At 36.4% G+C, this 25108-nt stretch overlaps 1 protein-coding gene across 1 annotated transcript; it reads right to left on the bottom strand.

Moving 5' to 3' along the window:
* Nucleotides 1-840: 840 nt before the first annotated feature.
* ANXA1 (annexin A1) lies at nucleotides 841-17891 on the bottom strand. Its single transcript, XM_028089089.2, has 13 exons — nucleotides 17704-17891; nucleotides 11038-11117; nucleotides 10839-10947; nucleotides 10221-10315; nucleotides 9246-9359; nucleotides 8721-8811; nucleotides 8406-8485; nucleotides 8156-8212; nucleotides 6256-6349; nucleotides 4958-5053; nucleotides 3578-3636; nucleotides 2077-2199; nucleotides 841-1186 (listed from the first exon to the last, which is right to left on the bottom strand). Exons 2-13 carry the CDS (start codon nucleotides 11101-11103, stop codon nucleotides 1133-1135), a joined length of 1038 nt encoding a protein of 345 aa, XP_027944890.1. The 5' UTR covers nucleotides 11104-11117; nucleotides 17704-17891; the 3' UTR covers nucleotides 841-1132.
* Nucleotides 17892-25108: the final 7217 nt, after the last annotated feature.

Below are 25108 nucleotides of genomic sequence, written 5' to 3'. Positions count from 1 at the left end.
TTACACAAAAATTAGTTCGATATGGATCACAAACTTTAAATGTTAAATGGAAAACTATAAATCTTCTTTTAAGAAAAAACAGAGGAGAAAATGTTCAGGGATTAAGGTCTATAAAAAGTCTGTCGATGTGACACCAAAAGCACAATCAATAAAGGAAAAAATTGAAAAACTGAACCACATTAAAATTTAAAGTGTTTGCTCTGAGAGAGATCTAGTAAGAGTAAAAAGCCAAGCTGCAAACTGAGAGGAAACATTTGAAAACCGTATATTTGACAAAGGAGTATATGAAGAATTCTCAAAACTCAACAATAAAAAATAAAAAATAAACAGTGTCAAAATGCAAAATAGTGGCAATATCAAATGCTGGCAAGCTTGTGGAGAAACTAGATTGTTTATACATTTATTATAGAAAAGTGAAGTAGTGATCTAGCTACTCTGGAAATAGCTTGACAGTTTCTTTGAAAACTCAGCATGCAACTACCATTTTTCTAAAAAGAGAGAAATTTTCATTGCTGTTATCATTTCATCTTCACACCGGTTTGTGAAACACAGCAGAATATTCAATTGTTACAATGCTGATGCAATAAATCCGTTATTACTCAGACATGATCTCAATTATCTGCACCCAGATGATAAAATGTAAGTCCATTTTCCAACTCTGTGAATATTTTTTAATTTCTTAATAATTTTAATATGCAAAATCTTATTTCATTAAATGACTACAATTTAGGATTCAAGCTCCTTTCCCTTGATACAGTTAAACCACTGCATTACACACACACACACACACACACACACACACACACACACAATCAGAGTAGAAGAACCAATGACACACAATTGTCCTGCAAAATCATTTTATTTTCTACTGCACAAACATCTTTCTCAGGTAATGTTACTAGAACAGCCTGTTTATGAGGCTTTTATAGTTTGGGATAAATATAGTTTAAAAAAAAATTCTGTTATATGGAGTTGTGATATAAAAATGATTTATAGGCTATATTTTTCAAAAAGCATTTAGCTAGACTGTAATCCTGCTGAGAAAACTTTCCTGTTTAAGTCTATGATATGGAATGAAAAGATACGATTAAAAAATCTTCTGATCAAGAAGCTTGCGATCATCAAAGGAATGTTAGTCTCCACAGAGAGCCACCAGGATTTTTTCATAATCTCCCTTGGTTTCATCCTGTTGGTTAAGAAAGAGTATGCTTAATGATACCTGAAACCATAATCAACATACGGTATTTTTAATTATAGAAGAATTATGTATTTGTAGATTAACAGGTGGAGAACATATATCACGTTATATAAACCCGAGGATCTTTTATAATTATATCATTTATTTAAGTAATACAATTAATATAGCAGATAACTGATATTTGTTAATTGATTATTACATAAAAAGCAAGAGCTTTCAAGATTCAGATTATATTGATTATGTTGTATATTAGAGCCATTATTTTCCAAGAACTAAATGTCACACAGAATTGAGTGAGCTTAACACAGTATAATTTCGTATCATAGTGAAGGCTATCTGACTCACTCACCAGGGAGAAACTGATAAGCCTGTGATTTTCTCACCTTTTCTTGGTAGATTTAGTTATCCGGTATAAGTGACAACTTAACTTGAATTAGTCATCTATCTTTCAGTCTTTCAATAAGTTTAAAACCCTTGACTTGTCTTCTTATTTTTAACATTATAATGAAAATTTAAACATGCATGTTTTATATTTTACATATCACAAAATTCAGAAAGCTTAGAATAATAAGTTTCTAATCTCTGATCAATATTCATTGCAAAATAAATCACTGTATCTCCCTACTAAAATATTTTGCTTGCTAACTTTATGTATGGGAAACTAAATATTTCCATGGCTACTGAAAAATTTGTGTAGTTTTTCAGTAGAGAACTCACTAGTCCAGTGAAAGTTCAATTTACTTATAAATTACATATCCTAATATAACAAATTAATCTCACATCTAAAATCTACAGGTACATAAGTCAGATTTTCTCTTTGGAGAAGTTGCAAAAAGACTGCCATTTGTGGAGGTGGCATTATGAAAATCACAACATACCAGGATGGCTTGGCAGAGAGAGACACCATACAATTTCTGGTAGCATGCTTTGATGTCATTCATGTCAATTTCAGAACGGGAAACCATAATTCTGATCAATGTCTTATGACGAGTTCCAGAACCCTGTTTAAAGCAAATGATGGTAAATATCATATTCAGAGCATACTCTTAATAAAGCAGGTATGGGTTTGAATGGGAAGCTCTTTTGTTCATTCATTAAAACACACACACACACACACACACACACACACACACACACACACGCACTTGACACAGGTGGAAATAAAATGGCAGGAACCCAACTGCTGCATCAGCTATACGGAAGAGCTTTTACAAACTCCTCATCGGTCTTCCACCATCCAGTCTTTCCTAGGTCTAAACTATTCAAAAATTACAAAAAACGTGAACCTTCTAAATTGCAAATCTGATCATTGAATCCATCTATTTAAAACCCTCCATGGTCTTTGGTTGCTTTTAGGATGAAAATGAATCATTTTATCTGGGTTTACAATGCCTGTCTAATTCCACACCCTCTTCTTCCACTGCACCATCCCTCTCATGACGCTTATTATCTTGAAAGAGTCATGCTAACTCTTTCCCTGGACCAACTTTATCCCTCCAACTCTGCTCTCACCTGGCTAATTCCTCTTCAAATATCTTAGTCTTAGCTTAGCGGACCGCAAGTCTACATTGATTCCTCCTGCTCTTCTGCCATACCAGGTATTCATCCTTACCCACCCAGGTAATTACCCCCCTAGATAGCAGCAAGCATGAGGTCTGGGACTCTACTGCCTACCACATGGTGGTGTAATGCCTATCATTTTAGCATTTCAGAAGGACTCTTCCTATTAATTGAAGGGTTAGATCTCTCTCCCTTCCCTCCCCCTTTTCTCTTGAGACCTCCTTATTTTGGAGTTGCAAAGGAAAAAAAAATACAACCTAATAACTTTCACAATACCTGTATACAGGCGGCATCCTGATGCATGCTAGAGAATAAGGTTCAAGTGAAGTGGCTGAAGTGGGATTGCAAATCTATCTCCATAACACCTTCCACTTCGTATTAAAATGACATTTTAAAATCTTAGCGTGAAATATGAATCCAGGGCATGGATGGCAGAATAATAAAAAAAGGCAAGTGAAACTTAGAAAGGAGGAAATTATAAAACCCACAACTTTAGCAGAAGTAGGTTACTAAAATCACACATTAAAAGAAAAAGTACAGAACCTTTCTCTACTGGCTCAGGTTTTATGCAAACAATGAGTAAACCACAAATTACTGACAAGCTCACCTTACTACCTTACCTGTAAAAAAACTACAACAAATCTGACAATTTTATTCCAATAAGTATGTGTATTGCCTCTTGCATTACATGGAACAGTGGTTCTTTTTAATGGGAAGATATGAAAATAAGTGTGGCTTGCAAACAATACGAAGTTTTCTGTTTTTCTCTCCACAAACAATAATTTCGGCCCTCAGCAAAGCATAAAAATAGAATGTTACCTTCATGGCCTGATGAAGCTTCTCGGCAAAGAACATCGGTTTGCTTGTGGCACACTTCACTGCAAGACAGGCACACTTTAGCGGATATATTTACCATACGAGAAGAAAGATGCATGTGAAAGTTTTACCAGAAAGACTCCATTCTCCATTGCTGTTCCTCATCCCCCACTTAATAGGGGATACTTGGCCTATAAAAAGCTTTCTGTAGATGGTGGTCTTGAGGAATCTTCCCTCACAACATCACCATCTCCTCTATCTTAAATCCACTCAACAGCAACTTCAGTTCATGGTATTCTAGAATATCCTCTTCTTGGAAATGGGGAAACTGGCAGGTGTTAAAGGGCATATGGGCATACAGTAAATACTTTTTTGTGTGTCATAATAAGAATTTTTTTTTTCAAATGAAATAGGACTTGCCTTCAGTATACGGCAACTGCCAGATAAAACACTAATAGACGCAGCCATGAGTAATATTCTCTACCTTGCTCCTCAAAGTGTGATCGATGGACCAAACGTATTGGCACAAACCTGGAGCTTGTTAGGAATGCAGAATCCAAAGACCGCACTACAGACCTGCTAAATCAGAATCTGCATTTTCACGAGTTTTCCAGGGGTTTTATGAGCACATTCCCTGCTTTAGAACATAGGTTCTCGGGTTCTTGGAATAGCATGGGAGACCTTTAAAGGCTTTTTCTTCTGAAGACCTTTCCAGAAGCCCCTGGAGACCTACTGAGCTAATCCCTCTGGACTTGTCCAAGATGACTCAATCAGCAAGTGACAGACCAGGATCTGACTGTGCATTTATTTATTTCCAAACCCCATGTTCTTAGTGATCACTCTGACTTTCCCTGAGCCATGCATCACTTGGCATAAGTAAATGCTCAGAAAGCATTTCCCATCTGTCCATCTTTTCGAAGAATTGTTATTTTATTATAATATTATAAATATCATACTGCATATTCAAATATCATATTATTTAATATATTTTAATGTAATTATTAAGATGGCCATCATAGACCGTTAGCTAAATATTTATAGCCGTTATCTTCCACATTGCCTCTATATAAGACATAAGTTTATTATATCTTAGTTTTTTGGGTCTTTTTCATTTTTATTTTATTTATTTATTTATTTTTAAGGAGACTCCACACCCAGCATGGAGCCCAACCCAGGGCTTGAACTCAGGACCCTGAGACTAAGAGGTGAGATCAAGAGTCAGAAGCTTAACCAACTGAGCCACCCAGCGCCCCTGTTTTTTGTTGTTGCTGTTGTTTTTAACTGTGGGACAGCACTGACCGTTTCCGGTTAGGAAAGCCGCCCCTTCCCTGACCACACACCGAGAGCTGCGAGGCGTTTCTCAATGTTTCCCTGACCACGTACCGATCGCCGTGAGGCATTTCTCAATGTCACCTTTCACCTCCAGGTCCAGGACTTTGTTCATGTCGTGATTACTGTACTTGCTGTACTTCTGAAACACTGAACATTGAATTTAAACTAAGAGAGGTACAAAGCATCCTATTCCTCAGCAAACTAGCAAAAGCAGGGGAACTGACGCAAAGCCTTCTTTGGAATGACTGAATTTCAAAACACACATTTTAAAGCTAATTCTTCAACTGGGTAAATTTTGGATACTTCATCTTTTCCTAGGAATGTAACTCATGTGGCTATTTCCTGTATATTTGGGGGAAGTTTTCGCAAGTGTTGACATTTATTAGAACTGGCATGTGATTGACAACTGTGACACTTACTACATCAGAGCTAAATGCCATACGGAATGGATCTTCCCTTATATAAAGATCTGTGGAGTAGATGTCTCTTATTTTTATCCTTAAAAATCAGAAGGTGCTATTATAAGATAATGAACTTCAAGCAATCATTAGGACTTCCCCCTTTGCCTTGGAAAAGGGGAACTGCCCTTTGCATGCTAGAGAATAAAGTTCAAGTGAAGTGGCTGAAGAGGGATTGCAAATCTATCTCCATAACACCTTCCACTTCCGTATTAAAATGACATTTTAAAATCTTAGAATGAAATATGAATCCAGGGCATGGAAGACAGAATAATGACCAGGATCTGACTGTGCACTTACTTATTTCCAAATCCCATGTTTGGAAATGGATCTTCCCTTATATAAAGATCTGTGGAGTAGATGTCTCTTATTTTTATCCTTAAAAATCAGAAGGTGCTATTATAAGATAATGAACTTCAAGCAATCATTAGGACTTCCCCCTTTGCCTTGGCTTCCAAACGGGTCAGAGCTAAGTCTAGGGCTCGAAGGAAAGAACTCTTGTTTCTTTGGGTTTGGGAGCATCTCTATGCTTTTTTTTTTTTTTCCTTTTTTCCACTTAGTCCTGAGTTTAATGTTTTACTTCATTGTAATTTCATTCTGTTGTATGTGTATATTTTGTCACACCTATTCCACATATTTTGGGGGAGTAGAAATCGTCAAGATAATTAAGTAATGTTCTGCCTGCCAAAGTCACAAAGGGTGTTTCAAATATTATAAAATGGTGGCTGTACAAAGTTGGACAAATGCACAAATAGCAGTAAAGGGTCAGGAGCACTACAGTCACTTGGTATGAGAGTGACACTGATTAAGGCTTCTCTCTTTCCTTTCTTTTATTTGTTCTCAAAAAAATGCATCTACTATAAACAGTTTTCAGGAATTTTTTTTTCTTACCTTGGCGAAGATGGGGATAGGTTCTGGTGGTAAGGATGGTAATGAACACATTCACATCTGTCCCTTTTCTCCTTTCTCCTGCTTCATATAAAGCCTATCAAGAAACACAAACATAGGGGTGCCTGGGTGGCTGAGTGTCTGCCTTTGGCTCAGGTCATGAATCCAGGGTCCTGGGATGCAGCCCTACATCGATCGCCCCTGCTCACTGAGCCCCCTGCTTCTCCCTCTCCCTCTGCCAGTCCCCCTGCTTGTGCTCGCTCTCTCTCTCTCTCTCAAATAGATAAATGAAACCTTTAAAAAAAAGAAACGTAAACATTTGACTATCTGCTGACTTGACACTTGCACAAGAATGTTAGATCTCTTCAAAGATTTTCTAGGCAGCTGCTTTGTGTCCAATTCAATCATAGTAGGCAATGCTGAGAATGCAAGTTCCTTAAAGATAGGGACCTTAGTTTTTTAAGTATCTTCCACAGTATGTCTCAAGGCACCTTGCAAACAGTAGACTGAATATATTTTTGCAGAATAAATATTTGCTGGATTAAATTGCTTTCAGATTATGCTCTATATCATGGCAACTCCGTGGAACTCTCTAAAAACTTTTTTTTTTTACTCTTAATTGTTCAAAGTAACTATCAGCAAGTGGTACTAATACATCGATAATACAAACATAACCTAGATCTTGAATTTTGATATTAAAATTTCTGGATTCAAATTCTGACTCTGCAACTTAGCTGCTCTGGACTGTTAGATAAACAATTTAACCTTATGAAACTGCCAACTTTCCTCTTTTGTAACTGGAAAAGGTAATCCTTGCCTTATTATCACAAGCATGCTCTGTTAACTTTGAAATGTTAATTGCCATCATCCTCCTGGGCCACGCTAATCCATGTAGCTGCCATAAATATACATCTGACAGCCCTGATATAGTCTTAAAATGGAAAGCAAATTCAGAAATGTCACAAGCAAATAAGAATCATTTTTTATTATGGGCAGTTAGTCAAATATTAACTTTTTTTTATATGCTTGCACAATTTCTATTAAAATGGCCAAACTTCTGATGGACATAAGTTATTTTGGACTTTTCAAGCAAACATGTGGTGTATATGCATTTTTTCAACAAAAAGTTAATGAGTACCTTTTATGTGAAAGATAATGTACTGGTATTATGAAGGGAGTGGGTATGGACACATAAGTTTCTCTCCTATTAACTCACTGTGATGAATTTATAGACGTAATACTATCCCATGAGGAAAGCATATGCAAATAATAGTCAGTTTGTTTGTTTTTTTTTTTTACAGAAATTCCAGGCCCTAAAATGGCACAATTTTTCTAATGTTGCCAAGGGACTGGTGTATAAATAACCAACAACCTCACTGACACTATGTATGTCAGTATACTTGAAAGTATATAAAAATGTTATTATAATTTTTATAATTATAAGATCATTACTATAATGTCTTTACAATATAAACTTACGGCTATAAACCACTCCATTGTTCACTGTTAAATGAATGTTTGATGTGCTTACTCTTTCCACTTAACTTAAAAAATTATTTTTCCCTTTCTTATACATAGTAGGATAAAAATTCAGAGTTTTCTCAACAAAACAGTTAAGAATGACAAATCAAATTCTCATTCTTTTCTTTCCATCCTTTCCCACTTTGTAAATAGTGAAATCTTTTAAAAACATAAAGACCACATTTTTGTCTCTTGAGCTATTCAAGTACAGGAGGGTGTGCATCATTCAGGGAATGAACGTTAGGGGCCATTGGTCTCTCAGAAGGTCTTAGATTTGCTTTCAAATAAAGGCATCAAGTGGTAACCCCATCCAACACAGGAACTATCTGACATAGGAAGGTCAACTAATACAACATAGGAGTATTTGTAAGCACTTGCTTACCCTAGCATCTGAATCAGCCAAGTCGTCATTCAAGCCAAAATCCTCAGATCGGTCACCCTGAAAAAAAATCCCATTCTGTGGTAAATTGTTTTCTAGCATGTAATCACATGATTTGCTTTAGTTCCCTTAAAATCAGATAAATACTGCTTTTTTGAGAAAAAGAGAATCAAGTGCTTATTTCGTGAGAGAGGGCATCTCCTTTTACTTTTCATAAAGGAAGAGGTATGTCCTGAATTAGATGAGGTTGTACCTTAGCCAGAGAAAGCAGAGCATTCCGATAATCTCCAGATGTGTCTGAGGTGATATCTTTAGCTAGATCTCTCTTCAGTTCTGAGGAACGAGAAAAGTGTATTTTGCAGTAAACTGGTGATAAACTGGCACTCTAGCAACTTGAGTGCTATCTGGTAACAGCGTGCATGCCCCAGACACGTGCCAAACAATGAAGAAATATTTTACTATGCAGACTTTCCAAAGCCTCATCATTAACATCAATGACATTCAGTTTTAAGAAATGTGTATTAGTTTCCAACTAAGGTAACTTGGACTGTTGGGTATTAAAACGTACCTTCTCTATAGACTCTGTTAATTTCTCTGATTTCTTTGTTAGTTCTTGATACCAAAATTTCATCCAGAGTGTCTTCATCAGTTCCAAGGCCCTGAGTTAAAAAATAAATGTAAGAAAAACTCTGTTCAAGAGCGTCTGCTAGTTTTTGGGTCCCAGAATTCACTTGAATCTAGCATTTAGTAAATTTCCCACACTATTTAGTAAATATCCACAATATTTAATAATTACAATAAGCTCTATTATATTGCTCTAAAAACAAAATGGGTTTAAAGCCATTATTTTGCACAAAGATATAAAAAGTGAGGTATAGGATACATGCAGTGACAGATAATATAAGGAGATTGGAAATAATACAGCTGCTAACGTCCACATTTCATTCATTCATTCATTCATTCATTCACTTATTTTATGCCCGCTGATTGGCATACCTTGTACTAGGTGTGAGGGTATAACAAGATGTATTAGGTAGACTTGACCTATACAGTCCGTGGAGGAAAGGAATTTTGCTTAAATCAGGTTATTTACCTTCATGGCAGCACGAAGTTCATCAGCATCAAACTGGGCTGGAGTTTTTAATAGAGCCAAAACAACTTCCTCGAGGTGACCAGAAAGGGCTTTCTTCAGAGCTTCATCCAGGGGCTATAACGAAGAGATTAGAGTTAAGGCTTCTAGTAAGTAACATGCTGGGCAATAGAGCAATGTGGGGTTACCTAACATTTAGGTAATCTTACTACTGATTTTTAAATCCAGCCATCTTTTAGAGCTCCTTTCATTCAGATACAAAATACGACATTTAGAATGTTACCTTCATTTTTTTAGATAATACAGTGATTACAATGCAATGTACTGCATTCATTGATAACTTCTGAAAGGATTTCTTTAAGGGTTCTCTTGATCTTTTACAGGGGGAGGAAATCACAAAGCTCAAAACATAGGGGTTTTTGTATATGGATAGAAACAGAAGTAAGAATGCTTTAAAAAGAATGCATTAATAATTTTTCAGCCTTTGGAGTTTGCAGTGATCAAATAAGCACCGTAATCAGACATTGGCATTAGATCATTTTCTAACTGCACGCCTTAAAAAAATTACCCATTTTTGGCATAAAAAAATACAAAGCTTACTTTTAAAGTAGAATTATATGTATAAACTTTACATTTAGACATGAAATTGCTGTTTAAATTTCAGCAGAAGACACACGTCAATCAGAACATATTCCTTATTGCCAATAGTACCCTTGATATTCGTTATATTCAAATTAAAAACTGGTCTCCATTAGAGAAGTCATCTGCAAAGAACCAAGACAGCTAATGTCTGAAACCAGAAATTTGCTAGTATTGATTACATTGCAACCAAGTGGATAAACACTGTAATCCTAGTCTTGGTTGTAAAGGGAACACAGTGTTAGAGACTGAAAAAAACTAGGCAACTGGGCTTCAAAATCCGTGTTTAGACATAAGTGTAATTGAAATCGAATATCTAAATTTCCCACTCCAACCTACCTTCCCTTTTTCCTGGAGATAGGCTGCTTTGATCTGCTGACGCTGTGCATTGTTCCTCTTAGTTAGAATGTCAATGATGGTTGCTTCATCCACACCTGAAAATAAAAGGCCACAAGGCTTTAAAATCAATTTTCTTCCTCATCAGTAACGGACATAAAATAATTAATTCCCAAGATGGCCCAAATGAAGTTCTAGGAAGCCAAGAAATAGAAAATGACAGAAGCCTAGGACATGGAGGTGACATTAAAGGGAAGCACTTCAGATGGCACTCTATCCATTTGAAGGAGAAAGAAAGAGGAAATTGTTCCCAGCCCTCTGTGCTGCGGTGTTTGATCCTGCCTGAAACCCTAAATGTGAGCAGAGGTGTTGATTTCAGCATTGAATTTCTGCTAGAAATGAGCTGGTAAAAATACCAGTCGTCTCAACAGAGATTCTCCTGATTTGCCCCACATTTCCTAAGTGTTGAGAAAGGAAATATATCTTTGTTTGACAAAGAAATCTTTTTTATCTTCAAAATGAAACAGACTTTTTCCACCACATATGTCCCCTTTTTGATAGCCATTCAAATGGCCATTCTGAAATGTCCCGAAGGGTTCTGTTTTGGGAAGACGTAAATACCTTTAACTGTTATAGCGTTATGCAAGGCAGCAACATCCGAGGATGGATTGAAGGTAGGATAGGGGCTCACTGCTGACCCAGGACCACCTTTGGATCCTTTCACAGTTTTCTGTGGATAAGAGAGAAATAGAGTCATGTCCACTCACTCTCATTAGTTTTCCGCTATTTAACCAAGTTATTGTATGGTCACTTGACTTACAATGTATTCCTGCTCTTCATTTTCAATAAACCAGGCCTGTTTGAGGAATTCTGATACCATTGCCATTTTTAAAGAAGTATCTGGAAAGAAAACAGGTAGATGCTATTACAAAACACAAACCTACCACACATTTATATCACTCTACTCTCTCGCATACGCAAGACACAGAGTAGCCTTGACCTTACTTTTGGATTAATTTTAGGAGCATAACAAAATGCTAGATGTAAGCTTTTTACAAGGAGAGTCTTACCCTTGAACAGAAACCCCCTAGCCTCCACTCAGACATTTGGCTCTTTCTTAGCATATTCAGTCCTAACCTTTAGGGGTCAGATGATTCTACAAGTAAGCATATAGGCTGAAGAGAGGGGCTGGCGATTGATTTTACTGATCTAAATTTATACACCATTCGCCATAGGCCAAACACTGAGGGTTCAGGAAATACTGAAACATCATCCGTGCCTCAGCTAGTGTGTGCTTCCTGTGGGAAAAGACGAAAGCTAAGGGGTCGTGCTGGCTGATCTGAGCCTCTCTTGAAATGAGTCAAGATTAACCTGACAAAAAAGTTAAAGAGAACAAAACAGAGAGAAGGTTGTCATATTTGGGACACGGAAGGAAGTCTACCGAAGCAAAGAGTGTTGACAGAAGCCCAATCAAAGAAGTCTAAATGTATCTCCAAAGCTTTAGGAAAACATGAATGGATTTCTAAAAAGAGAGCAGCATGATTCCTTTTATATTTCAGAAAGATCACTCATCCTATATCATAGAGAGTGGCTAAGAGATGGGCAGGATGAAAGATTAGAGACTGCTTAGTAGGCCTTTAGAGAATCTGCGTAGGATTGGTGGGGGCTTAAAGAAAAGTAATGGCTAGAGAAACAGCATAAAGTTTTACATTTATAAGGTAAAACCATCTGTGGCAGTCTGCTATCTGTCTCAAAATTCAGATTCAGACTCAAAATGCTAAAGAAGTTTGATAAAGATTCAGAAATACCATCTGAATATGGTATTTCTCCCTCAAATAATTCAGTTTCCTTTTCCATTCCTTAGTATAAAATTACTTCAGCATTTGGAGTAATTGCTACACTCACATTTCTTCCTAGTTGAGCCATCCTAAATACTAGTCCTTCGTGTTTTTCCACCCAACACAAAAAACCCACATTTTCTAAAGGGTTCTTTGTTCTGACAGGAAGCATCAGGGTGAAATTGCAACATAGATGCCCGCTTTTGGCAAATCCTACCTTGAAATTTTTTGAATTGCTATCATGGTTCAGCAGTATTTTTATTTGATCAACCATGTATATTTTTAAAACCTGAAGCACGTTTCAAACCTAATGCGTTCCCTGTTTTGTCCACAAAAGAAGCTATCAGCGATCCTTTTTGTCTGGGGATTTGTTTTTAGGAGTCCATACTCAAGGTCAGTGTAGCTCTCCATACCCTTTGTTTATCCCTCTGGAGACTATGACCGTGAATACATCTGAAAGAGTTTGGAAGGGTAATCTCAGTAGTTTTAAATTCTTGATATGAAGCTAAATGAATCATGAGGACTAAAACCCATAACCTGATTTTTCAACAGCATGTTCAGACAAAGTATTTCAGCCACACCTGCTGAAAAATAACCTCAGTTTCAAGTAATGAGATTAAATACGTGAGGGAAATCATATCTAGAGCAGAAACTATCTCCACTTAATTATCATGGGGATTGTTCAAATTACTATTCTGTCATCTGTGAGAAGAACCAATATATTGTGCATTCATTTAAAGTAATCTCTTCCCCACCCCCCAGCAACTGATAAATTTGAAGTTATTTCCTGAGGTAAAGTCATGATGTACAATTTTGCACGAGGTTTTAGTTCCCATTACAGTCGTAATCTGGTGCAATTGCTGTTGGCATGTGGAGTTTCATTTTCCAATTATTTAATTGGCACATCCAGAGCTTCTAGCAATTTCTGGCAAGGTTTCAGGTATTTGAAATTTCCATTTTTATAATCTCATCTATGCCCTTCATAAAGTAGAAGCCTCAAAATGACTGATGTGATTGGTCACTTAGCAAAGAACTTTCCCCTCAGTGAAAGAGGCATTCCAGTATTTCCACTCTTTTCAGTTGGAAACAAAACAAAACAAAAAAACTTCAAGAGAGACCAGAGACTAAGGATATTGTCAGTTTTAAAAATGAATCTCACAACTTCAAAATAAATTTTGTGAAAACTTTACTGTGCTTCATTTTTCCACTTCTAAAAAATGCTCACATAATGCATCAATTTCTTTACATAACACAAAACAACAAAAATAAGGGGGTTGAATAATGTATGTGACACAACAGAGTCTATAGAGGAGACAGCTTTGGAACGTATCTTCTGAGTTTTTAGATCTTATAGTCTGAAATAATTTGGATGTTCTAAAAGCACAGTCTGGAAAAGAAAATTAGTCTGAATAGACTATCTCAGAAAAGCAATGAGAGGAAAACAGAATCTCAGTCCAGCCAAATAATATCTACTAGCCCTTAGCTTCAAGACACAGGGATAGTGGCAGGATATAAGAAATTGCCCTGGAGGAAAGAGATTTTATCAGGTACTAATAGTTAATTGTTTAATGTCAACTGCATATACTAGTAGAAATCTTTAACAGTTGCAACATACCTTAGAAATACCACAGCAAAAGTACTTTGGCCAAAACAAAGTGGGGGAGTGGGACACCTGGGTGGCTTAATCGGTAAAGCCTCCAACTCTTGATTTCTGCTCCAGTGGGGATTTCAGGGTCAGATCAAGCCCCCATCAGGCTCCACACTGGGCGTGGAGCCTGCTTAAGGTTCTCTCTCTCTCTCTCCACCTCTGTCCCTCCCCCATACACTTCTGTCTTTCTGTCCATCCCTCCCACACCCCCACAGTGCACACATTCTCTCTCAAAAAAAAAAAAATTTTTTTTTTTTCTTTTTTGGCCAAATTGAATTGCTAAACCATTCTGTCTCTTCAGTAATTACCCTCTGGATGAAAACTAGCATTTTGTACTTGATAAAACCGATTCAATAATTGGAAGGTAACACTTGGCTTAATTATAGATAAATAATGCATACAAAGATATTCTATAGACTGCTACATGTTATACAAATGTCAGATACTAGTATTCTTCAGAGAATAACTTGGTCTAGAAAATAGAACTGTACAGTTAAAAAAAATAAAGTAGGTAACCCTATGAATTCACACAAGATTTTCTTTATTCTGGCTTTTTTTTTTTTTTAGTTGCAACATTTATAGTAGGTTCTTAAGAGTTTATTTTATTAATATACCTTGGCTCACTATATATCTAATCTGGCTACTACTGAGCTCTGAAACCAAGCTTATCTCAGTTCTTAACATCATCTAATTTGAAGATGAAATTGGTCATTTATGGGTTGACTTATATGGAAATTGGGAATATTACCGAGTTTCTTCTAACAAATGATCTGTTTGTGAACATTCACTGCCAACCAATCTCCTTTATCTGTGCATAAATGTGTAACTTTCTAGAGATGGGTATTTTTTTTTTTTGGTATGTTGTGTTTCAGGAGAGAGCTTTCTTCATCTCAGTCAGCAAGGAATTAAAGAGGGCAAATACGCATAAAAAGTATGCCCAGGATGTTAAGTACAATGCAGGAGCCATGCTTGCTGTATTATAAGATAAAGGTATTCCAGAAATGGTACATTAGTAATTGCACCAGCTCAAAATTTGAGAAACTAAGGCTTGTATCAAAGTTAGTTTCCTGATTTTTCAAAAACTGCACTATTGTTGTGTCCTTGTTTTTTAATATATACAGACAGAAGTAAGCTAGGGGCATAGGGACATCACATCTGTAGTGTTCTCTCAAATGTTCCAGAAAAAATATAGTGAGAGGGTGGGAGGGGTAAGAGAACAAACAAATGTGGCCTATTAGCCACTGGGGGATCTGGGTGTAAAGGATATGGTAATTCTGTGCAATATTCTTGCAACTCTTCTGAAGGATTGAAATTATTACAAAAGTTGGTTGTTGTTTTGTTGTTCATCACAATTTCTATCTCTTGGCCTCATGAAAGACTACTTCTAAGATCTGTGACAGAAGCTGAGTTTTGGGGTGTCTCATGCCTTCCTAGAATGATCTAGAATGATCAGTTATACAGTCATACCAGCAGCAACCAATCGGTTGCACAGGACAACACCCTTATTCCCATTCTCTACCTGGGAAAAAACAGTGTGATTTCCTGGCCGTGTTGTAGACAGAAGTGGCAAGCATCAAGTCATACATAAATCCATGCCTTCCGATTGCATATTCTTTTAAACTAATGACCCAAAGACAGTGGCAGGGGTGTTATTTTTAATAGCTCACACTTGAGAATCAAATTCATTAAGTGAACCCATGGAGACTGGGGCAAGGTTTGCCCAAGTCGTCGTCGGGTGTTTATTTTTCAACAAGTCCTTCCCACACCTACCCGTGTGAGAGAAGGCAATTAGACTATACAACGGCATGATTTATGAAGAACCACTTTATGAAAGGTAGTCTCATGAATGTTTTGCTTCTGGGTCTTTGGACAGGGTGTTTCCTTTGCCTGGAACGCTGTTTCTTCCTCCACATTCGCTCTCCTATGCCAAACTGTTCCTTCTAAAAGGACTCAGCATAGACCTCTTCACATCCTCCAGAAAACTTTCATTGGTTCAACACTCGGCTGGGTGCTCTCCCAAGGCACCCTCCTTTTCCCCTACACTAGCCCCTACCGTTCTGGATTGTCACTTTCTGTTGACCTATCTATATTCCCTGGCAGCATTACCCGGAGAGCAGTGCTATTCCACCGTCCCTTACGTACCTCCAATCCCTAGCATTTGCTATGGTAAGAAGTGTTATTGAATGGCTAAACAGTGTATCAGTGCTAATTACTTAGGAAACATATCTATACACTTAACGAATATTTTCCCCTAACTATAAGATGTAAAAATAAGAATCGAGGAGTGCTGAGGCCTATTTTGATTCTCTTTAACTGACTGTATGGCCTCCAGAAAACATTTAACTTCTCCAAGGGTCTTCATTTGTAAAAATAAGCATGTTGGAATAAACAGCATCTAAAATGCATGAGAGTTCTGAAGTGCCTGTCTCAAACTTCACCTTGTGTGGATGGAGGTGGAGCAAATTAGCATAATTAAGGAAGATATCATATAAATTTTATCTGTTCTGATCTTCCTGATAAAATTTTGTCCTGTGTTCAAGAAAAATGAACTCATTTACTCCAGAAACCGCTTTGTGTTTATCACCGAAAAATAATAGTTCCATTGGTTTAGCTATTTAGCTCTGATTTTAAATACCACTCTAGGGTCTAGGGAAGATTAAGAACAACCAACTCAGCAAACTAACATCATACACAGAAATGAAACTTTGCAGATCTTTTGATCGAGAAAGCACTTAATAAGCCTGAAACTCTTGAATAATGTTATTTTGAACTGTTTTGTCCACATCAGTCTGATGTTGGCTAGCTGCCTCATGTGGTTGAGCCCAGGGCCAGGGTGGTAACATAACTTCTGGAGAGGAGACCATTTCAGAATTATGAAACCAGCCCTTTACCACATTTGCATCATTTTACAATGTGCCTTCTCTTCCAGCTACCAAAATACATTCCCGGGTGCAGAGGGGGAATGTTACTTTTTCAAAGTCCATGTATAATTTTAGACACAAACAGAGCAAGAAAAAGTACACCTTTCTTCATCAAGCTAGCATTAAAAGTGAGACATCAGGACATTTAATTTAACATTCAAAATGGGCTAAGAGAAAAATTCTTGCTATGAACAATAGCCAGATATATTATGATTCAAATTCTCTCACTTTTGCAAATATATCCAACGCCAGTAAAAACTCTGCTTTAAATTTGCTTTGTGCTTTTCTAAGGAGTTTTATGGCCATTAGTTCTCATTCACAATCTAGATGTTACTAAGTAGAATAATTTTTGGAGGACCCAATTGGCATCCACAGGAAGAACTTATCGGGCACCATCCAGAAAATATTTCCCTTCCCCTTACGTTTTCAAAGCAGCACTGGAAAAGCCTGCCTATGACACAGACTACAGGAATAAGAATATGGCCACACCCTCTTTAAATGAAATGATTAATAAACGGATCTTCTTATTTATTTATGCTGCATGAATAAACATAACGTAATTTCCGTTGTTAATTACAAAGGGCATGATTATCACTATGATGTCTGAATCTATTTGATTTTTACCAAAAAAGAAAATAAAATAGTCCTGTTTTGAAACAGTTTCCTGAAACCCACCTCTGGCACTTCTGTTCTTCTGTGCTAGCTGCCCCCAAGTATCCACCCTCCATCATGATTTCCATGTAAGACACACAGAGCTCTTGGAAATGTCTAACTTAGTAGGAGGAAAACACATTCTTTCCTTTTTTTTCCCGTGGTAACTCACCAACAGTACAAAATAAGCCAGTATTAAGCAAACTGTCCATATGTGTAAAACTCTTATTTCTTAACTAAGTAAAATAAAACATTACGGTTTTGTGGTTTCCAAAATATAAATACCCAATGTGATTTTACAGAAAGATTTATCAAAACATATGAAATGCAGCCAGCGATAAACCCTGGAGAAGCAGTAACATGTAACATCAGGATGGGAAAAGTTTTACAAACAATCAAAACTAACTAAAAAGAAAACTAAGACTTACCCTTTTTCCCCACCTTCTTCCAAAGCACTAAAGAGAGGTTCTTCTCTGAACGTTTCCCACTAGAACTGAAGCGTTGTGCTTCTGATTTTATAGAGTTTGAAAGGGGGCCACACCTAGCAACCAGAAGTTAGTAATTGGTTGCCCTTTGTTTGAAATACGTGGCTCAGCCTTGCCTGAAACAAAGTGAAACAAGTCTTGCAAAACTACTCACTAAATCAACTCCTAGCTGACAGCACAAAGGGGGAAAAAAAAACCCGGAAGGACAGACTTTTTTTTCTTTTCTCTTTAGTTTGCATTGCCTTTTTCCAGAAAAAGTAAAATGCAATAGATTTTCAAGTATGCAGTACTGTTTACCCCATTCCTGCTACTAATGTTTGGCACCCTTCTTTAAACAGATTGTAAAATGAAAAATGTATAAGCTTCAAAATAACCCAAGAAAACCCTTTCATTTTGAATCCAAGCTCCATCACCTATTACTATGTGACCTTGGGGACATATTTAATTTCCCTGAACCTGTTTCTACTCTTGTAAAATAGGATAATAAAATCCAAGCTGTCTAAACACTAGAATTCTTGTGACAATTGAGAAATAATATATTTTCGTAAATTTTAACATCATGCAGTGCTGATTAAGTTTTATTTACATTTTACCAGCCTTAAAATAAAAGACTTCTTGGGGCACCTGGGTGGCTCTGTTGGTTGAGCCTCCGACTCTTGATCTTAGCCCAGGTCCTTGATCTCAGGATTGTGAATTCAAGCTCTGCACTGGGCTCCTCACTGGGCATGGAGACTACTTAAAAAAATAAAATAAATAAAATAATAAAATAAAATAAGATAAAACATAAAATAAAATAAAATAAAATAAAATATAAAATAATAAAATAAAAAATACTTCTTGTGCTTGCATATAGCTTGTGGATATAAATAAGAAATATAAAAGAAATAAACTCCAGATCGTCCCCAAATTGTAAACAAAGTCAGTGCTAGAAATATGATCATTATGACATTCAAAAAAGGCATTGGCATTCGAAGAAGGCCTATTTACAGTAATTCCTTTATATAGAATCAGTTTTACAGGTAGATATGCATAGCTCCTTGACATTCTAGAGTAGTTGAACAATAAATCAAAGCACTAGAACTGTAAAGTGAAAGGATGAATGAAGCTATTACAAAACAGGTACCTTAAGAAATTTCCTACTTAACATGAGGAACAGAAATTTGTTTTGGTAGCCTCGATGGTAATTCAATTGTGTTCTTCACAAAACTTTACAAAATTTTATATGATATTTCAATTAAACTATGCAGAGATATAAATTTTTTCATAGTGTGTGCGTCAATTTACGGGACATTTTAACATTTTAGTGCTTTGTTCTTTTGCCTCTTGTAGATATTTCGGGTAATCATATATATGTTATTATATATATGTATGTCAGCTTTACAAAAATCAATGAAAATGCTTTCTTAAGATTGTCAGTTTTTGTAACACATTCTATAAATTCTCAATGCTAATTTCAATGATGTCAACATATCCTGACTAGGATGATCAGCTAATCTAAATATTTGAGAAAATGCCAATCTATACATTTGGCACTCACCATAAGTATGTGTTGAACGAATTAATTAGCTACTAACTAATTAATTGTTTCATATTATTGTATTACATTTTGACAGATATAGACAAGCCTTCCAATACTGCATTTATTTTGTCAGGTGCAAAGGGAAAAGACAATGAACAAAATTTGTTTCTCTGTGTATATTTATAGTCCTAACTCTGGTAATGGAAAAGTTGGAATCTTTCTGCACAGAGACACTCTTGTGAAATGAAGATGAAAGTCCGTGTACCTTTTATAAAATATAACAATGTAAAAGGAACATATAGGTTCATTTTGTTTTGGTTTTGTGGTTACCAATAGCGTTAAGTCCAGAGGAATTGCTTTATCTACTTGGATTTGTAAGGCACTGGCTAAACTTTTTTTTTTTTTTAAAGATTTTATTTATTTATTTGAGAGAGAGAATGAGAGAGAGAGAGAGAGCATGAGAGGGGGTTGGGTCAGAAGGAGAAGCAGACTCCCTGCTGAGCAGGGACTCGATTCCAGGACTCCAGGATCATGACATGAGCCGAAGGCAGTCGCTTAACCAACCGAGCCACCCAGGCGCCCGGCACTGGCTAACCTTTATAGCAACAATAAATGTGGTCCTTGTGGACGAACTGAGAAAAAAAGTTAGAAGAATTTTTTTTTTCAGAATTAACTTTCAGCTATAACTCTAAAAGCAAATGAAACTCCCAAATATAAAAAGTCAAGAAAGTCACTAATCATATAGGAATATTGATGTGAATAATCTGTTAGAAACTTTCTGCTCCCCCCATTCCAAGTGGATTCGTGGAAATAAAAGAAAGCATAGCATATGTTATCATTAACAGCTGAGGGATAATCAGGAGTTAAATGTTTGATGTATTTGAAATGCCACATACTGCAGCCTTGGAGACATGACTCACTACTCTTGCTGCTTCTAGAGGATAATGAGTCATCAGCTCCAGCTACTTTACGGAGAGAGAACAAAAAGTAAAGGAAGAGAAGAAAAGAGAAAAAAGATCGTTAAAAGCAACCACTATGTGTTACATTTTTCACAGCATATTTATTTCTACTCCTTTAGTGTAGGCCTGGTAGTGAAGAGGAAGCAAAACGATGAGACAACATACAGTGTCTCTCACACACATTATGTGTTCACAGAGCAAAAGTATGTGCCTAAGACTCCAGCAAAAGATCTGATTTACTAAGGGATTTCCCCACACCCCTTCATGTTAGGCTCTGTCTTTTTTTTTTTTTTTTTTTTTTTTTTGGAGAGAATGAGATAGAGCATGAGAGAGGGGAGGGTCAGAGGGAGAAGGAGACTCCCTGCTGAGCAGGGAGCCCGATGCGGGACTCGATCCTGGGACTCATGACCTGAGCCGAAGGCGGTCGCCCAACCAACTGAGCCACCCAGGTGCCCCTGTTAGGCTCTATCTTAAGCATTACTCTTCATATGGAGAAAGAGAGATATTCAGAATCACCAAGAACAGCATTTCACTGAAATCCCAAACTTCCCCACACCCACTATCCACAGTCCGTGGAAACATTGCCTTAGTTGGCATGTGAAATGTGTTCACAGGTTAAAACATTTTGAGAAATAGTGTTCTAAATGGTTTTCCCTTTACCTCTAGATATGTCAATAGTCAAATAATTATCACATGTGCATGTGTATGTGTGTGCGTGCGCACACACACACTGAGTTAGTGGGATGATGATGATGATTAATACTCAGTTATTCCCAACATCACATGCAATAGAAAAAAACAATATATATATACATATTGTTTTTTTTTTTTTATTTTACCTGCTCAAGTTAATGAGGTAATCAAGTGGATAGTTGAAGTTCAAATGAGTACATCTTCATTGGACCTCACTTAAGGAAAAATAGACAAAACTATCTGTATAGAACAAGTGGAGGGAACTTTGTTTTCTTAACACATCACTGTAGGGAGGTCATTGACTGAGAATGTGATGGATTAATATTTGATAAGTTATCTTGCTCTCTTGCTACGGATTCAACAAGAAAAAATGAAAGGAGTCACCCTGCCCTCCCCCCACAAAGTAAACTATGATTGGAATTCCTGAGATTGGAATTTCCTTATCCCTGTGGGCTTTGGAAAGAAAAAAGAAGTTTCTCATTAGGTCAGGTCCCAGCAAGACAATTTTTTGGAGTTTTGAATATCCAGACCCATCTGTAGCAGCGTGTTTCAGTGTTTAGGTCAAAATCATTAGTAGAGTATGAAGTCAATTTACTGTATACTGACCAACATTTAAAAAAAAAATAGAAGAGAATAAAATGAAAAGGAAGATCATGGAAACTACCAGAGCGTTTCACATATTATAAAGTAAATATTATTTTATGAAATCTTGGCTTATAGTGATATGTGTATATACTCATGAGTGCCTGGTATAAAGATATAAATGTATTCCAACTGAATGTTGTGTTTAAAAAAGCTTGAAGATGAGGAGTAAAGTACATGTACCCAAGAAAAGTAGAAAGTGTTGTGTCTTCCTAGTTATATAATCCAGAGAATACAATTATATCATAAGGAGTCGTATATACATATGAAGATTGAAATATTGTTCATATTATCCCAAAAAATGAAAACAACCCAGTTATCTATCAGTAGAGGAATGGATAAAAAAATGATATACTATGAACAAACTAGATTCATAAACTTGAATCTATGCTGAAAATGTAATGGCAATCAAAAAGAGCAGTATCAAAGGATGATGCCTCTGAAGAAAAAAATTTAAACATCAAAACAGTAGTATATATTTTAGAAATGTTCACATATGAAATATTACAACAGTATGATTGAGAAGGATGATTACAGACTCTGGGTAAAGGTTAACCCTGAGGAGAAAGGGTTTTGCACCATACCTAAAGCTCTCTTTTTTTTTTTATAAAACATTCTAAAATAAGTAGCATTTGTTAAACTTAAATGTTGGATACAAAGGTGGTTATTATGGACTTCCTTATTACTTTCTATATGTTTAAAAGTTTCAAAATTATATGTTTAAAGGAATCAGACATTGTGTCTGAGTTTTTTATCCAATATCATATTTATGAGATTCATCCATATTATCACATATATTATTGCATATATAAATTCTTTTTATTATTCTCATTGTCCTATGGTATTCCATTGTATAAATATCTCACAATTTGTATGCATTTTTTTCTAGTCAAATATTGGATATTTCTAATTTCTGGCTCCTACAAACTATGAGGTTGTAAGTATTTTATATGTATCTTCCGATACTTTTGCTAGTTTCATGGGGTATGCATACATTCAACGTTAGTCAATACTGCCACATAGTTTCCCAGAGTTGTGCCAAGGTACACTCCAAAACAACAGTAAAGGAGAAATCCAGTCATTCTTTAGCCTTCTCACTATTTGGTACTGTCTTTTTTCATTTTAGCAGTTCTGGTGTTGTGAAGTAGTATTACCTTAGAATTTTAATTTACCTTTCTCCAGTGACTTAATGAAATTGAACATTTTTTTTTACATATGTGTTTGTTATTAGATATTCTCTTTTTTGGACTGCCCGTTCAAATTTTTGGTCCATTTCTCTAATGGACCATCTGCCTATTCCTTATTGATTTGTAGAAGTTATTTATATTTTCTTCATTCTTTGTACAATGTTCACAAACAGGTAAAACTCATCTACTTCAGTGTTTAATACTTTAAATTTAAATAAATTTACTTACACACACTCCCCATATGCACAATATGATTGGTCTAATCTAAAGGAGTAATTGCAGAATTCTTGGTCATGAGAGAAACAAGGGCTTCGACTTCTCTAGAACAGATAGTCTACTTGAATCTGCTCAAATACCCTTGTAACACATTAGCATGGCCACAGAAGGGGTTAATGTTGGGGCATTCATGCAGGTCCCCACTACTGAGCTGGTCATCAGCAGGTGAGATCCTTGGGAAAAAGAACAAGGTGGTCCCGTTTCCCATTTCAGTAGATTTTCTGAAACTTTGTATTCTGGTACGACCTAAGGATAAAAGAAAAGGTGCTGAAAACTCATTTGTGTTGGACTTACTGCTATTCTCCTGTGTGAGTTTGGAGGTAAAGGCTAATTTTATTTATAACTTAGATGAAGGCTACATTTTTTCCGTTTTAGTGTGATAATTCCGATGTCCACAAAACAAAAACAGCTAACATACTTGGGCTAAGGTCTTTCTGCCTTTCTATATTTTCTTTTGTAGTTGAGAAATCTTAGAGAAGACAGAAACTCAGATCCAGCGGTAGCTTAGTATCTATTCCTGTGTGACTGAGGAAAAGTCAGTGAATGATTTGGTGAGTCAGTTCTGACACTTCCGTCTGCAGGATCATGCTAGAATTAGTGATTTCATGTTGCATAAGTCTGTTTTATCTTTGAATATGATATCCCCCTTCCTCTCTTTTTATCCTAAAAAAATAAAAGAGAGAGAGAGAGAGAGAGAGAGAGAGTATAACATGGTCACGTTGGCTGTTATAACTAAATTTATTCCAATAAATTTTCAAGAAGTTTTGGAGGAGGAAAATTAAGATGTATGTTAAGATCAGGAGGTCAAACTCTGTTTTCTAGGCTCAAGGAGAGCAATGGAGCTATTAAAATCCAAAGTTGTGAAATTTCAGGTTTCCTAAAGCCAGTTTAACTATCACACATTTTGTACACATATTCTTCTACAACTCTTGGTAATTTGTGCCATCACAGTGATGTTTCCTTCTATGTCAACACACTTGGAGCAAAACCTTTTGGTGGGAAAAGAAAAAAATAGGAACTCATTGCATAACAATATTTGTATGAGCAATAGATATTACTTATTCCAAAGCCCAAATGACAAGAACACTCATTCATTGCTGGTAGGAATAGAAAATGGCACAGCCTTTAGGAGATAGCCTGTCAGTTTCTTACAAAATTAAACAAAATCTTATGATATAACTCATCAATGGCACTCCTAGATATTTATTCAAATGACTTGGGGAATTTATGTCCACACAGAAACCTGCACAAAAATGATTATAGCAGTTTTATTCACAATTGCCAAAAATTAGAAGCAACTACGATATCCTTCAAGTGGTGACTGGATAACAAACTGTTGTACATCCACACAATGGAATTTTATTCAACGACAAAAGGAAATGAGGTATTAACCCTGGAGAAGACACGGAAAAATCTTAAATACATATTGCTAAATGACAGAAGGGGTATGAGAAGGCTCTATACTGTATGATTCCGACGACATGACATTCTGGAAAAGCAAACTCTAGAGACAGTAGAGAGGTTCATGACTGCCAGGGGTGAGGAGGAGGAGAGTGGGGACAAGTGGGTGGATTTTTAGGGCAGGGAAACTCTTTTGCGTTATACTATAATGTTACATGCATGACTGAAGGTACCGCATGGGAAGTAAAGCCTGATGTAAAACTAGGGCATTAGTCAATAATAATGTATCAATATTGGTTCACCAGTTATAACAAATACACCAGATCAATGCAAGATATTCATAATAGAGGACACCAACGGACTCCTGGGCGGCTCCGTTGGTTAAGCGTCTGCCTTCGGCTCAGGTCATGATCTCAGGGTCCTGGGATCGAGCCCCACATTGGGCTCTCCTCTCAGCGGAAATCTGCTTCTCCCTCTGCCCCTCCCCCCGCTTGTGCACACTCTCTCTCTCTAATAAATAAATTTTAAAATCTTTAAAAAAAATAATAGAGGACACCGAGGCCAGTGGAAGAGGGAATACGCAGGAACTCTCCATACTTTCCTACTCCATTATTCTGTAAACCTCAAATTTCTCTAAACACGACATTCTAAGAATAAGAGTTTTGGAAACA

This window comes from Eumetopias jubatus, unplaced genomic scaffold (assembly GCF_037043125.1).
Source record: "Eumetopias jubatus isolate StellerSeaLion01/CBP00866 unplaced genomic scaffold, mEumJub1_p1.0 scaffold_15, whole genome shotgun sequence".
Taxonomy (NCBI): domain Eukaryota; kingdom Metazoa; phylum Chordata; class Mammalia; order Carnivora; family Otariidae; genus Eumetopias; species Eumetopias jubatus.
This window is presented reverse-complemented; position numbering and strand designations above follow the sequence as displayed.

Bases quoted from the DNA above. Each gene is read 5' to 3' on its own strand.
- ANXA1 (XM_028089089.2), bottom strand. From the start codon at position 11,103: ATGGCAATGGTATCAGAATTCCTCAAACAGGCCTGGTTTATTGAAAAT. The intron at 10,948-11,037 runs GTAAGTCAAGTG...TCTTATCCACAG, and splicing joins ATGAAGAGCAGGAATACATT to AAAACTGTGAAAGGATCCAA. The intron at 8,486-8,720 runs GTACGTTTTAAT...CTCGTTCCTCAG, and splicing joins TAACAGAGTCTATAGAGAAG to AACTGAAGAGAGATCTAGCT.